General features: G+C 36.9%; 1 protein-coding gene across 5 annotated transcripts in view; it reads right to left on the bottom strand.

Moving 5' to 3' along the window:
• Positions 1-15,068, bottom strand: part of LOC103254375 (dystonin) — a 133,534-nt gene that overhangs the window by 96,697 nt on the left and 21,769 nt on the right. For 4 of the 5 annotated variants that reach the window (XM_021709718.1, XM_008052466.1, XM_008052468.2 and 1 more), the window contains exons 9-16: positions 14,642-14,808; positions 12,912-13,068; positions 11,871-11,997; positions 9,442-9,504; positions 8,606-8,847; positions 7,568-7,697; positions 3,602-3,801; positions 1,304-1,799 (exon numbers count right to left, since the gene is read on the bottom strand). In XM_021709718.1, the coding sequence (XP_021565393.1) occupies positions 1,304-1,799; positions 3,602-3,801; positions 7,568-7,697; positions 8,606-8,847; positions 9,442-9,504; positions 11,871-11,997; positions 12,912-13,068; positions 14,642-14,808 (1,582 nt within the window). The remainder of the gene's footprint in view (positions 1-1,303; positions 1,800-3,601; positions 3,802-7,567; positions 7,698-8,605; positions 8,848-9,441; positions 9,505-11,870; positions 11,998-12,911; positions 13,069-14,641; positions 14,809-15,068) is intronic. The other variant, XM_008052467.1, reaches the window with a different exon arrangement.

Below are 15,068 nucleotides of genomic sequence, written 5' to 3'. Positions count from 1 at the left end.
CTGGATGAATGTACAGAGTTGCCTAAAAGCTAGGGCTTTTAGCACCAACTCGAAGAACTACAAGTGAACTTCAGTTACTGACAAAGAGGAGAAAGAGACAAGAGATAGGCACAGTAACAAGAAGAGAGACAAGGCAAGAAGCAGGAAACAGACAGAGGGAAAAGCAAAGATTATGGCAATAAGCAAAAATGCATAAAGGTTCAGGGTGCCATCATACCATGCATCGCCTGTGGTGCTAATGTCTTCTCTATCCCAGTATGGGAAAACAACAACTGAAAAGTTCCGGGTTATGCTGATAAATAATCCTTCCCTCTCTTATCAGATATGACTTGCTCACTTCTATGTCTTTTGCACATCATGGAGGCAACACAATGCAGCACATAAGGACTGCATGAGTTTGCATTCTGGCTTAACCTCTTTAGAGTTGGAAGACCTTGGGCAAAGGATTAAGCCTCTAGGCCTCATCTCCCCAACTGAAAATTGGCAGTATTAATAGTAACTGTTGTGTGGATTAAATGAGAGTACATGTAAAGTTCTTAGTTTAATGTTGATTTCATAAAAGTGTTTATAACATTAAGAATAATAAAAATGATAATGGCTGATATTTATATCAATATCAAATAGAGGAGTGAGTTTGAGATGGTCACTGTGATCAATAAATAAACTGAATCAATTAAAGAACATAAACTGAGCATCTACTAGGTGCAAGGCCTAGAAACTAGTGTTACTTTTCAAACAGGACAAACAGCAACAAAATGTGCCTTTCTTCAATAGTCCTTTCTGAATTCCAATACCTCATTACAGCTGCCTCTAACAAATATCTGCCCATTTACCACAGAATTATGATTGCAGTAAGTAAAAGAGGGAAATATTGCCAAATGGTCCTCTTTCACCCAGTTCTCTAGAAAAGTTTTCTATAATAGGATAGGCAAAGTAACAGCAGATGAGAAAATGATACAAAGCCTTTTTTTAAATAACAATTCATCTGCTTTTCTGGCAAGATAAGACTATGTCACACAGCAAAAATGTTTATCTTTTAAAAACCAGTTTGGGATTCCTGAAATTTTAATGGGTCTTCATTAAGTGGATTTCACCAACAGACTTATTGTGTAGAATGAATGATCCTAGCACTGTGTATGCCATGGACACAGAACTGCTTTCTGTGCTTCTGTAATCAGTGGCCTCTTCAGTTGTGTTTTCTTTGGGCAGAGTCTCTTTAGGGCCCTGGATTATTTGCAACAGCTTGGGACAGGCAATATATATCTGTCTGGACCAGAAATATATGTATTAAAAGTAGACAAACCTGCTTTTTGTTCAATATCCTTAAATGGTTTTAAGATGCCTTCTAGCTGCCTACTCAGTTCAGCTTTCAAGTACTCCTCTTTCACCAGTGCTGACAAATCCTCACAGAGTGCCTGGGCTACTTTTATCTGCTTCCTTTCCTGCTCAATTTCCTGCTTCATTTTTTGGGCTGTTTCCAACTGTTGGTTCATGGCATCAGGGTGCGTGCTCACGGCCAGACTGCTGCTGAGTTTATTATCCAAGTCACTCAGTTTCTCAGAGAGGCTTCTCAGCAGGCTTTGATACTGTGTGCTCTTCACAATGGCTTGGTCAATCCAGTCACATCTGTCACTCAATTGTCCTGTTAGGCTATCCCATTTTTGGGTCACAGCTGCCAGCTGCTCTTTCACAATCCCATGCAAAGAAGGGTCTTCTCCAGGTCGGCTTAGAATGCCCCTGCCGGCTTCTGTTAGCTGTTCATATTGAGGCTTTCTAGTATCAAATTCTTGCAGCAGAATCTGAAGTGATGACCGTAAACAAACACATAAACAAATTATATGATTGATGATAGAAAACATAGCTTTAAGTGTCCAAACAGATGGAAATGGTTATTATTTATCTAGTTTGTATTTTTAGTTTCCGCTTTCCCACTTTTTACTTAAAGGACAGCACAGTTATCTGAAATCTGAAGAGCAATGGTGCTTCACAGAGAGTATTTTGTTTAAACTAATCACATCCTTCTAAAGGAGAAAAAGAATAAGTGTTTTTGGTAACTTGGGAAAAATGTACAAAACTTCATGTATGAATCTTCGTATACAAAGGGAAACACTGCTATCAGACAAGTTCACACTGCACTCACACCAAATTTGGTTTTCTCTACTCATGCTTTTCTCTTTACAGCATTTTTGGAATATCTTATAGCATTTTACATTAAAGAAAATGCACAGTAACAATGGTGTTAAAATTTATTAACTCTATGCATTGATTACAGAGGCTTTTTAATATAAGATTTGTTGATATTTACAGCCTTTAAGAGTTTTAACCAACAAATCATGGTGCTCAAAATGTATAGGCTCAGTATGACTCTCAGCATAAAATGAATGATCCAAATATTTTAAGTACACTTTTTTATCTGTCTACCTTTTATACATTCTTATGTACATTTTATTTATCTATCTTTGGGAGACTGCCAAGACTAGAGGCAATTATTTCTCCCAAGATACTTATTATTATTACTATTTTTTGATTCAGGGTCTCACTCTATCGCCCAGGTTGGAGTGCAGTGGCATGATCATGGCTTACCGTAGCCTCAACCTCCTGGGCTCTGGCAATCCTCCCACCTCAGTCTCCTGAGTAGCAGGGACTACAGGTGTGTACCACCATCCAGCTAACTTTTTGGTTTTGTTTTTTTTTTTTTTTTTTTGTAGAGATGAAGTCTCGCTATGTTGCCCTGGCTGGTCTCAAAATTCCTGGGCTCAATTGATCCTCCTGCTGTGGCCTCCTAAAGTGCTGGGATTACAGGCATGAGCTAGTGCACTCGGCTGATACTTACCTTTATCTTTTGTTTTCATTCTCTTCAGATTATGAAGGATATGAATGAGAACATGTGACTTTCCCAAGACCTACACTTTCTGCTTATAGAATCAGCCTCACTCCTCTAACGCCAGTACTCACATATCAAAAAACTCTTAACTGAAGTCACAACGCAGCTTCTGGTATTATGCCTGACTTAAATTTTATGGATTCTTTTTCCCTGGTGATTTTTAAAATCTGCTTTGCAATTAAACTAGTTTCACTACTGCCCTGGTTTCAGAGTTCCTGTTCAGCTTCCCTTATTCTTTGTACTCTTCTTATTCTGTCCTTCTCCCCCCTCAGGACTCCATGGCATGAGTGTTACAAGTTCCGTGATCGGCTACCACAATCAAAATGAATAAAAACTCAAAGGAGTAATTCTAAACAGTAAAAAGTACATATTAGCTTCTCATAAAAATACTACTTCATCACATCAATACTTCAAAGAAGACCCTTTTTAACAGGATCCATACCACCCACCACATGACTGGAATAATCAGGGGACTTGGCCTACTCATAGGAATCAAGGAGAGCAGTCTAGGATGCCTCACAGCTTTAGTTCTCTAGAGGTTTCGCACTGATATCAGGATGAGGTCTCATGAGCATCTGAAGCATACAAATACCCTTCAAAGCAGCTAAAGTACACATTGCCCAAAGCTAATGTATTTATAATGAAAACATTGATCTTGTCAAGTTGCTGCATAAGTCAAGCTGCTGCATATGAGACAGGTTATTAGGTAATACTCACCTGCACCTGTTGCCTTTGCGTGTTTAGCATATTTGGGTCAATGGACAAAGGTCCGAGAACACTGACCATCAGTTCTTTTTCCACAAGCCACTGCTTTAACTGGGCCTCTACAGTCTGGAATTGGGTTAGATTATTGGAGGATTCTTCCAATTTTTGTTGTCTATCAATGGTTAATTGATTGAGTTCTTGCCACTTAGAATCTGAAAGAAAAAGAATAAAACTAGTGTTTGATGTTTATGCATTTGACATGTCTATGTCTAGGAAGATTGTATGATATGATTCAAAGTGATATATAATGGTTGTCATTCCACTTTCACGGCTCATCTTACATGGTTCATTAAAGGTCTAACCTAAGAGAACTAACTGCATTTAATTGTACATATTTTATGGACCTGTTGGTTCTTATCCTTCAAGCAGAGTATCAGAAAAAAAAAAACTTGAATCTAATTTTAGAAGATATGATACAATATGGAGTATTCATTAAAGCAAATAGGGTCCTGAAATACTCCATTCCTTCTAGAAGTCCTATAGAGTCTGTTTATTCAACTGTAACTAACCTTCTAGAGCAATGAACATTAGTTCTCTTCTTTAAAATCAAATCTTCAATTATCTGTTCTAGGCAAATGGCTCCTGAATTTGGATATCTATCCCCAATTATTCTCTTCTTCAAATCACACATTAACAACCCAGCTGCTGAAAAGTTATAGTACAAAATCTCACCAACCCTTTAAACTCAACATTAAAAAGTAAAACTCACTATATTCCTTTCAAAACTGGTGCATTTTCTGACTTTTCAATTACTTTCCTTGGTTATCATTTCTGCCATGTCACTGAGAAGCAATAATTCAGAATGTTATTTTTATGAGCCTTTTAACTCTTGTATCCTTGATCATAAAACCTTAAACCCCTCCTTTACATTCCCAATGTCATAGCTCCATTTTGACCCTAATCATGTGTTTTGTTTTGTTTTTTTTTTGAGTTGGAGTCTCACTCTGTCGCTCAGACTGGAGTGCAGTGGCCGCTCCCGGCCACCGCAGCCTCGACCTGCTGGGCTCCGGTGATCCTTCCGCCTCAGCCTTCCAAGTAGCCGGAATTACAGGTGTGCGCTACCACGCCCGGCTAATTTTTTTATTTTACTGTAGAGATGAGGTCTCGCCTGCCCAGGCAGGTCTCGAACCCACAGGCTCAGGCAATCCACCCACCTCAGCCTCCCAAAGGCGTGGGATTACAGGCTGAGCCACCGAGCCTGGCTTCATGTGTTTTTTTAAACATTATTTTTATTGACATGTAATACTTGTACATATTTCCAGGGTATGTGTGATAATTTAATGTAATCCCTCCAGATGAGGGAGATCTAATGCTTTGCCTAGATCAGTAGTTTTCAAACTTGAACTGCATGAGAATCACCTGGAGGGAGCCTTAACACAGGTTGCTGGGCTAGACCCCCAGAGTTTCTCATTCAGTAGGTCTGGAGTGGAGTCTGAAAGGCTGCATTTCTCTAAAGAGTTGTCAGGTGAGGCTGTTGCTGCAGGTCCCAGGAGCACTTCTCGAGAACTACAACCCTGGACCATCAGTCTCCTATCTGGTATTCCTGCTATCACTGTTTCTCAGTTGCACTCCATGTGGTCCTGAAATAATTTTCCTTTAAAACATCACTTTTGTTTTTTAATTATTTACTTTTTTTTTTTTTGCACTGTTGCCAGACGGCAGTGTAGTAGCTCCATCATACCTCACTACTCGCCTTTTTAGCCTTCAGAGTAGCTGGGACCCAGCTAATTCCTTTCTTTCTTTCTTTTTTTAAACTTTTTGTAGAGTCAGGACCTTGCTATGTTGCTCAGGCTACTCTTAAACTCTTGGCCTCAAGTGATCCCCCCCTCCCCGGCCTCCCAAAATGCTGGAATCGTTGGGCCTGGCCAAAAGTCACTTTTAAACATGTCACTGCCCTGCTCAAACCTTCAATAGCTCACTCCTCACCACCTAGATGACAAAATCTGCAGACTTCTGCCTGACATTCAGGCTCCCACAATCTTAGAGAGCCTAATAATATTTGAGAGTTTACATGCTTAAATGAATCCTCTAATCCAGCCCTGCTGATCTCACTGTTATACAAATAAGCTTTTGCTCACACAAGTCCTGTGCCTAAGATGCTCTCTACTTCTTCCCATATCCCAACCCTATCCTTCCTTCACAATTCCATTGGATTTGCCCTCTGCTAGGAAACCTTTCCTGCTCTCTCCATCCTTGAGAAAGCATGCTCCCTGTAGTCATGGGTTATTGATCCAAGCATTTTGTCCAGCACTTACACACACTAGTCACTCAATAAACATTCAATGATAGTGCAATTAGTTGAGAGTTTTTCTCATTTAGCATAATACATACACTAAAGGAATGATTTTAATAGAACACAATCCCTGAAACCTTATCATCTTGTTCAATATTGCATGTTCTAGTCAAAGACAATCTGACAATAAAATCATGCAATTAAGCCGGGCTCGGTGGCTCAGCCTGTAATCCCGCGCCTTTGGGAGGCTGAGGTGAGTGAGCCCGCGGGTTCGAGACCCGCCTGGGCAGCGAGACCTCATCTCTACAATAAATCAAAAAATTAGCTGGGCGTGGTAGCGCGTGCCTGTAATTCCAGCTACTTGGAAGGCTGAGGCGGAAGGATCGCCGGAGCCCAGCAGGTCGAGGCTGCGGTGGCCAGGAGCGGCCACTGCACTCCAGTCTGGGCGACAGAGTGAGACTCCAACTCAAAAAAGAAAAAAAAAAAAATAATGCAATTAAAACAATAAATCAGGAAGGTGAAATATCAAAGTCATCAAGAAGTTTTTTTGAAATACACAGTCATCTTTCCCATCCCTATTCTAAAATGTCTTAATAATACTCTCCCCAGGTAATACTGATTTCCCAGGAGAGTTACCAAATTAGGGGCAAATTAATCACCACTCCACAGGAATCTCCATAGTTGTATTAAATATCTCAGAACATTAAGATTCCTTAGAGCAACCTTTTTCAAACTAAAACGTACTTACAGATTTCTAAATGCAGCATAGCATACCTGATTCTAAAGGAAGAACAAGATTTGGATAAATAATGAAATGTAAAATAATTATTACGATCCAAGTATATACTTACATAGCACTTACTATGCTCCAGGTACTATTTGACTGAGCTGTTCATACATTGACTTAATGAGTCCTTCAAACAATACTATGAAGTAGGAAAAATTATTGTCCTTTTCTTACACACATGTTGCACATTGGTATATTAAGGAAATTGATAAGAAAATAGGGCTTATGAAGAAAATTCTGTACCCTATGAGGAGCATTTTACACAGGAACAGATGGGGATGAGAAATAATTCAGGATAAAGCATCAGAGCTACCAGTTTTCTTTGGCAAGCTACTTTCTTTAAGTACTGTCTGGGGGAGAGAAGACCACAAAGTGTAGGAAGGAGGAGTCCCAGGGATAACTCCATGTAATAGAAGGGAGCCTACTGTTTCCAAATGAATGAAAGGCACATTTAAATTAAAATATTAAAAAAATTTTTAAAGATAATAGCAGTTTCTCTTGCCCATGCCAGCTCTAGCATGTCTCCCTCTCTTTTCTCCTGTCTTTCTCTAATAAACTTTGTTAGGAAAAAAAAAAAAAACCCAAAAAATAAATAAAAAAAAATAATATAAAGCATCAAACAGCTAAGAAAAAGCAAATAAATGCCTATTAATGAAAACAATGTTACTCAACAACACACAGCATTTTATTAACTAGTATCTGACGTCTCCACAAAAATAAAATTTAGTTACTGTGTTTACCAAGAAAACAGGAGCTATCATATGCCAAAGATATATTCTAAAACATTAAAGCAAATACCAAAATAAATAAAACTATTGGATGTTTTCTGATAAAGTATTATGATATAAAAGAAAATTATTGTCTGCTTGTGGACTGTCATGTAGGTCACACAACATACCTATTTCTGTCAGCATCTGTTTCCACTTGGGGGCTTCAGGAGTGTCTGGATTCTCCTCCAACAACTCTGTCAATTTGTCTTTCAACTCCTGGACTTTGTTTACATTTTGCTTCAGTTCTGCCTCAAAAGACTAGCAACGGAAAAAAAGAAAAGAAAAGAAAAGAAAAACACTATGTCAACAGCAAAAGACAAAAACACAAATATGATAGAGCATTATTTTTCTCTAGCATGACCCAAAAGAGGAAAAATTTCACTGTTAAATGCTAATGTGGGTGAGGACATGGATTCAGTAGTTAATGACTTTCCTTTCCTCTTCTTAGCTGGTCTTCAACTGTGTGATAAAGGAATCCCAGAGAAGAACACTGTAGCATGGAGGTAATGACTCGTGTCCCCGTTACAGGGGCAGAATTTCATATTTTCAAACAAATCACTTTGGAAAAAAGAAAGATGATATTGGTAAAACTGTAATTAATAAGAAAATCACTCTTAATTTTCTTATTAAGTACAGCCTTGATAAAGTTTGCCGGAATTTGAGAATCTACTAGTGAATAAGCACTTTTTTAGGTAACAATTATAGAGTTCAAATATAGATTAGTAATTTGTGAACATTTTTGTCCTAACTGCCACCATGTAAAACCTTCTCCCAACCTTGACAGCTGTAGAAAGAAACACCGTCTATTAAAGAAAAGGAACGCATGAGCTATCCTATTAAATGCTAGACTGATGAGATCTCAAATACATTTAACCCTTAAAATACACCATTTCCAATAGTTGACTGGTTAATATACTAGACTTAAACTGATTTAAAGTTGACAAAGACCCAACAGTCTGCTCATCTTTATAATGGGAGTATACAAAAGATACTAAGAGACAATTATCATCCATCTCTACAGAAAAGTCACATAAAACAAAACTGTCAACTTATGTGCTGAAGGTTACAGAGTTAGGAAACAGAAGAGAGCTCCTGACTCCCAGGGTTCAGTGCTGAAGGCTACACTGTTCTTTCATGTCTTCTGTAGGTGCACCTACAAAACATACCTTATTCTGCTCAACTTGAGTCTTCACGGCTTCAGTGTCTGTAGGTGCAGGCGTCTGATGCCATTTTGTGGCAGTTTTGTTCATTTTCTGTAACCACTGCATCATTGCACTTGACTCCTCCTGAGCCTTTTGCAATTTGGAGAGTTTAGCATTCAGTTCTGCTATTTTGTCCTTGAGTAAGAGGCCGAGATCTTCATAGCCATGACTTATGTCAGTCATGTCCTTTTTAATAGATGTTAAACCTAGGAATAAGAAAAAAAATTATGCTGACACATGTTTCAGGTCATTTGGAGCAGAGTTCTAGAAGTAAAAGTTTGTTTTATTTGGTATATGTCACTTCCATTTTGTCACTATTAGGCCTACTATGATAAAGTCATACATTTTTTAGAACTGAAAAGCTAGATCATCTTATAATCCTATTTAATCACAATGAGTTCAAAAACACTGCATAACACAGGTGAAATTAAATATATATTTTAAATATAATTTAAAAATAAAACCCCAGGAACCACAATCAATAAATTAGGTCAAATAATGTTACCCAGAGCAGCAAAATATCTCAAGTTAACCAAAAAGAAGAAATCAAAACTGAGTGCCAAATTGAACAACTGGATTTTACTAATTCCAGATGAACAAAACTGCATGGAATGTTATATAAATATGACATTTTATGAAGAATTGTGACCATTAGATTAAATGCCATTTAAATTCAAGTTTGAAATTTCAATATAACTACTGTTTATCTCTAAAATTTTCTCTCAATAAAAAACAAATAAAAATTTTTAAAAACCATACCAAGTTACATTAATCAATAACCAATTAAAATTACGATTCACCTTTATTTGCCAGAAATTCTTGATTATCTTTGGCTGTTCCTTCACCATTTAATATTACTCCACCTGCAAAAATATTACCACTAAAGTAATCATAGCTGTTCACTATATTTCTATACATTAATAGTAAATGGCATTAAATCAGAACCTATAAACAGTCATCATTTAAAAATGTTATTTTTATTTGAAAACGTAAAATCTTGACTCTACTTCAAAATAAATGAAGGTTCAAAATTTAAATATCAAACTATATCTACTTCTGTGTAAGATTTATTCTTAAAGTAACATTACTGTTTTAAACACTACCATTTCAGTATATTTGCAGTATAGAAATTAATCATTAAATATTAACTCATTAAAAATCTGTGAAGTTTATTTTCTTGCTGAAGTTATCTTAATGCCAGAAGTCCTGAAGCTCAGAAGGTTTTCAATACAATTGTGTTGAACAAAGTATAAAAAACTGACAGACAAGTATGTCTGCCTTACTTAAGAACTGAAAATTATCTGGTGACACTGCACAGCATTATCATAGGGTTAACAGAGGCAGAATGACTTTTTTTAAAGACATGAAAAAAAGTTAAAAGTACAAATAAACACTAAGACCACCAAGAGAGAGCATAGTGGTTAGGAGCACCTAGGTCAGGGTACCTCACCAAACCCCACTAATTACTCGACTTAACAAACTAATCAACCCAGCTGTTGGGGTTAACACTAAGTGTGGGAACTAAAGACCACTGTGGGATCTAAGGATCTCCTGCCTAGCAAATAGGAACTACTCAGTGAGTAGTCAACTAAAAGCCCTCTTTCATTATGGAACATTCCAGCATTGGTACGCTTTTCATAATCAGAATATTTTAAATATCAATTAGACTATCTCATACAAGTATCCACCAGCTACCTATCCAAAACAGAAAGAGTTTTCCCAAATCAACTCTACAACCCAAATTAACTCTATAAGAACAAGTCTAAACCAACCGAAACATTTAAATATCTGAATCTTAAGTTTTGTCCCTTTAAAAAAGTTGCACACAATGGCATGTCAAATGGAAGTGGAAATATGTCCTATAGATACTCTTAACTAATTCCTACCATGCTTGGTAGTTACCAAGAGTCAAAATAAAACAAAAAAACAAAAAAAAAACAAGCAACAAACACACAAACACTTGGTACTTGTTGAAAATTCAAGGGGACATGAAGAACTAAAATAAATAAAACACAACAGAATTTCTTTCCTTAAAGAAAAAAACCAACTTGACATTTTAGGAAATTTGATCAGGAAAGAAAGGAGAAATCTTCACACCATATATAACATGGGCATTCCCTGAAATGGGATTAATAGAGTGGAATAAACGGTTGGCTGAGAGGGGCTCAGCTGGGACATCAGTGTCACAATAGGGACAGCGGGGCAACTTGTCAGATCAGATTCACCACAGAGGATACTCATAACTCTCAGAATAAAGATGAGAGCTGCCTTCTGTCTTATTATTTTTTAAACTTGATATTGTATGTCTTAATCCAAAAACTATACCCACAACTCACTTTAATTTTAGAATCAATATTTATACATGACTCTTCTCAACAAGCGAAGAGTGGCCCGGCCATGACTCAGATCGAGATTCAGATATCCTGGCAAGCACAGTGCATAATTGTTTTCTTTGGGAATAGTGTGCAGAATAAAGTAGATGGGAATAAAGAAAGAGGGTCCGCTCTACAGAAAAGAGCCTGTTTCCTTCCCTTGTTTCTTTCCCTGGAACCCAGACTCATTTCTTTACAAAATTATCATAAGAAGAGAAATATTTCAAGTAGAATTTCAACGAAATCTCCATTTAATGAAGGTAAAAAGAGTTGTCCCCTTCCCCAATATAACATTCCTTATTCTTACATATTAATTTGGCTACATTTTAATTATTGTCTTTAATAAAATGAAACATAAGAGAGATTTGGAATTTGATTAGTATAGATACTTTTCCATGGTACGGTTTAGTGTGCTTATGGATGCCATCTTTCTTGACACTATTACTTTGTATTTCTGAAGTTATTCTATACATTAATTTTAAAAACAGCATACATGCCGGGTACAGTGGCTCAAGCCTATAATCCCAGCACTTTGGGAGGCAGAGGCAAGAGGACTGCCTAAGCTCAGGGGTTCGTGACCAGCCTGGGCAACTTGGTGAGACCTAGTCTCTACAATACATCAAAAAACTAGTTGGGCATAGTAGTGCAAGCCTGTAGTTATAGCTATTTAGAAGGCTGAAGCGGAAGGATCGCCTGAGCTCAGTAGGTCAAGGCTGTGGTGAAAATGAGCATGCTACTGCACTCCAGCCTTGGCGACAGAGGGAGACTTTGACTAAAAAAGAAAATACACAAATAAAATTAACATAATTGAACATAATTCTTAAAGTTTTTGCCATTGGTGTAAATAAAACACATACCTGATTTAACAGCTGCTATTGCCTTCGCAGGGGTAGTCACAGCACTTATTAGATTACATAGTGAGATCCCACTGTTGTTTACTTTCTGAATTTCTGATGTTTTTAAACTCCATCTTTCTTGTAATTTCTTGAGATATAAAAACACGCTTTTCAGTCTTCATATTTTCAAAACTGTACATTCTAATTCAATTTCCTAAACATATCCTAACAAAGTACTGATCATGGGCCCTGATTTGTAGGAGAGTTGATGAAAATAAAAAGACACCATCCCTATGTGTTCCCACAGCCCAAATGACTGTTAGCACCGTTGGCAGTCAACAGTGGGATCAAGCCTGGCCACAGCGGAAGGCAGGCTATTCCAAGTTGTCATGGCTTCCAAAGTAACTGTTAACTGTAAGTCTGTAAAACTGTACTAGGTTAACAGTCAAGTTACAAGATAAGAGGTACTAGGAACAACACAAATAAATAAATCAGAATTCAGAATTCCATTTTATAGTGTGTTTTCATCATTGAAATTTCAATGAATTAAAAAAAAAAAACACACACCCTCACAAATCTGAAGTGGAAAAATTGCCATAACCGGTCATGGGTGTTATGACTTGAGTCAGCTGGCCAAAGACTTGTGCACTATTTATGCAAGAGATTCAAATAACTTCTATCTTCAAATATTCATTATAGTGGTATACAAGCTAGAATAAGATTCTGAGTGAAGAGAAAGATACTTAATATTATGAGAAATGGTTTCCAAAAGTAACTGAAACTAAGTAGATATGTGGTAGGGAAGGAAACTTGAACACTAGAACAGTCAGCAACACATTAATACATCATTTTTTAAAAAGCAAACTAACTCAAAGTTTATGTCCTTTCTCAAAAGAATTGGTTAACCCCATGTCATGATTTCCAAAGATCACCAAAATATACAGCATGTACATGAGGATCTAACTTCTACAATACTGGATCAAAGGAAGTCATCATTAGTCTTTAAGCCTTTCATTACTGACACAAGCAAATGAAAAACTAGTATTAGACACAGTGATTCACCTTAGTTTCTTCCAAAGATTTTCCTAAATCCTCTGCACCAAAAGAAGGTTGCACAATGGGTACACTTTCTGTTGTTTCTTTTATCCATGATTTTAATGATTTAACAAGGACTTGGAAAGCATCCAACTGTTCTTGACAAGAGGTTACAGCTTCTTTTCTGGATAACAAAAATCATACAAGAATTTAAGTCACTGAAAGAAGAGGCTCCCAAGTACTAACTATTAATAAATAAATCATGATTCCTATGTCAGGCTTAATATAAATAAAACATCTTCTATGTGCACGCTAACCCTCTGATATAGGATGAAAGGTTTCACAGGTAACAAGTGAAATCAGCTAAATAACTTTGTCCCTCAGGCAAGAGTTCAGAGAGGAAGCCAGGAACAGTCCAGAGATCTGTAACCCATATGCAATGGTGCTCTGTAATGCTACATAAACCCCAAGATAACAGAAACAGCTGTAACATTATTTAGATTCAACCAGCTTTGATCTGTCTGCTTTATGTGACACTTAATGCCAGCAGGCACAGAACCAGAAGAAAAACGTTTACAAATCACTGCCATGAGGAAGACATGATGCCACCTAGTGGTTTCTACAATATACTGCAGTCACCTTAGTGGATGGGTAAAGTTCAGATTTAAGTCTCCCCAGATGAGATGAAACCTAGTGACTGGAGACTTTTCACGGGTGCCTTCTCTACAGGACTCAGGAAGCCCCCTGATGAACTGTATGGATCTTTCTGCTTGCTCAGCACCACGGAGGGACTGCACGTGCCTAGCATATGGGCAGCCATGAGGACAGTGACATTGGCACAAGGATGACACATACAAGTATACAAGCATGCAGCACACTGGCAGATGGGAATACTCCACAGCTGGAATAATAACTGATGATTATACGTGGTTTTAAAGTTGGATCCATTTGAAAGAAAAAAATGACCTACAGGTTATCTAAGGAAATCAAAACGTTTCTTCTGTGCAATGTAAATTAAATATCATATGGCAGGATGGAAAATTTAGTGAGAAGTACAGACAGCACTCAAAAGTTTTAGGTAGAGAATTCTGAAGAAATAAACAAGAGCAGCTGAAAGAGAAACGGCTATTTTCTATCTTTTGGGACTCTTCTATATAAACGTTAACAAAGTCCAATGTACATTCTAAACTAACACAACACCAGAAATTAAAAAGTGCAGTCACAAGGCCCTGTACAGCTTTTTGACTCAACTTAGTTTCCTTCTCTTGTTTCTTATCTTGTTTTTTCATGGACTCATGTCTCACCTTCTACTCTTTAAAAAGCAAACTGTTATGTTTTAAAATTCATATTAAAATTGTACATAGTTTCTGAATTGAGCTCAGAAAGCAAAGAACCGTGAGCTGTCTTTCAAGGTTATTTTGCCTTTGCAAATAAAAATGTGATATTTGCCCAAGGTTTCAGTGGCTGTAGTCAGTTTGGACCATTTTTAGTAATACACCACCATCACCACCATTTTTCTTACGCAATGCTTTCTACTTTTATGTAAGAAGTATTGAATTTTCCTCCTAAATATTTTAACAAATAATACACTCAAATTTAATAACAAAAAATTATTAAAATTTAAAAATACTTATAAAGTAGCTCTAGGCTGCTTAACAGGTATAAAAATTGTTTCAGTTATCTATGCTAGTAAATCAAAGCAATTAATTCTAATTAGTGTAAAGTAGAACAACATACAATTCTTAAGTGGTGCTTACTTTTCTTTGATGGTATCCTCCATTTCCTTGAATTTCTTTGACAAATTATTTGTTTTTTCAAAAACAAGAGCCTTATCTCCTGGTAAGCCATGGCTGGATATCTCCTTCAGGAGACTATGCAGAGCTTCAAGATCTTTTTTGCGTTCTAAGAATTCAGAAGTTGATTCCTATAAAGCATTTAGACATTTAGTCAATACAGATATTGCTAGATCTTCAAACATTCCATCCAGAGGTATTCAGAATTTCACAGCATTATGGTCAATGTTCTAAATATAATAAACATGCAGATAGGTTATGTGAAAGAGAACAAGGTAAACTTTATTTAATGCATCCAATGTTTCATCCTGTTGTAGTTTCTGTAATACTTATAACATCTATGATATGTGTAATTAATAGTATTTATTTTTATTCAATGAGCAAAGGCTTC

This window comes from Carlito syrichta, unplaced genomic scaffold, assembly GCF_000164805.1.
Source record: "Carlito syrichta isolate Samal-C Ts95f unplaced genomic scaffold, Tarsius_syrichta-2.0.1 Scaffold277477, whole genome shotgun sequence".
Lineage (NCBI taxonomy): Eukaryota > Metazoa > Chordata > Mammalia > Primates > Tarsiidae > Carlito > Carlito syrichta.
The sequence above is the reverse complement of the archived record's forward strand: the minus strand, read 5'-3'. Positions and strand labels throughout refer to the sequence as shown.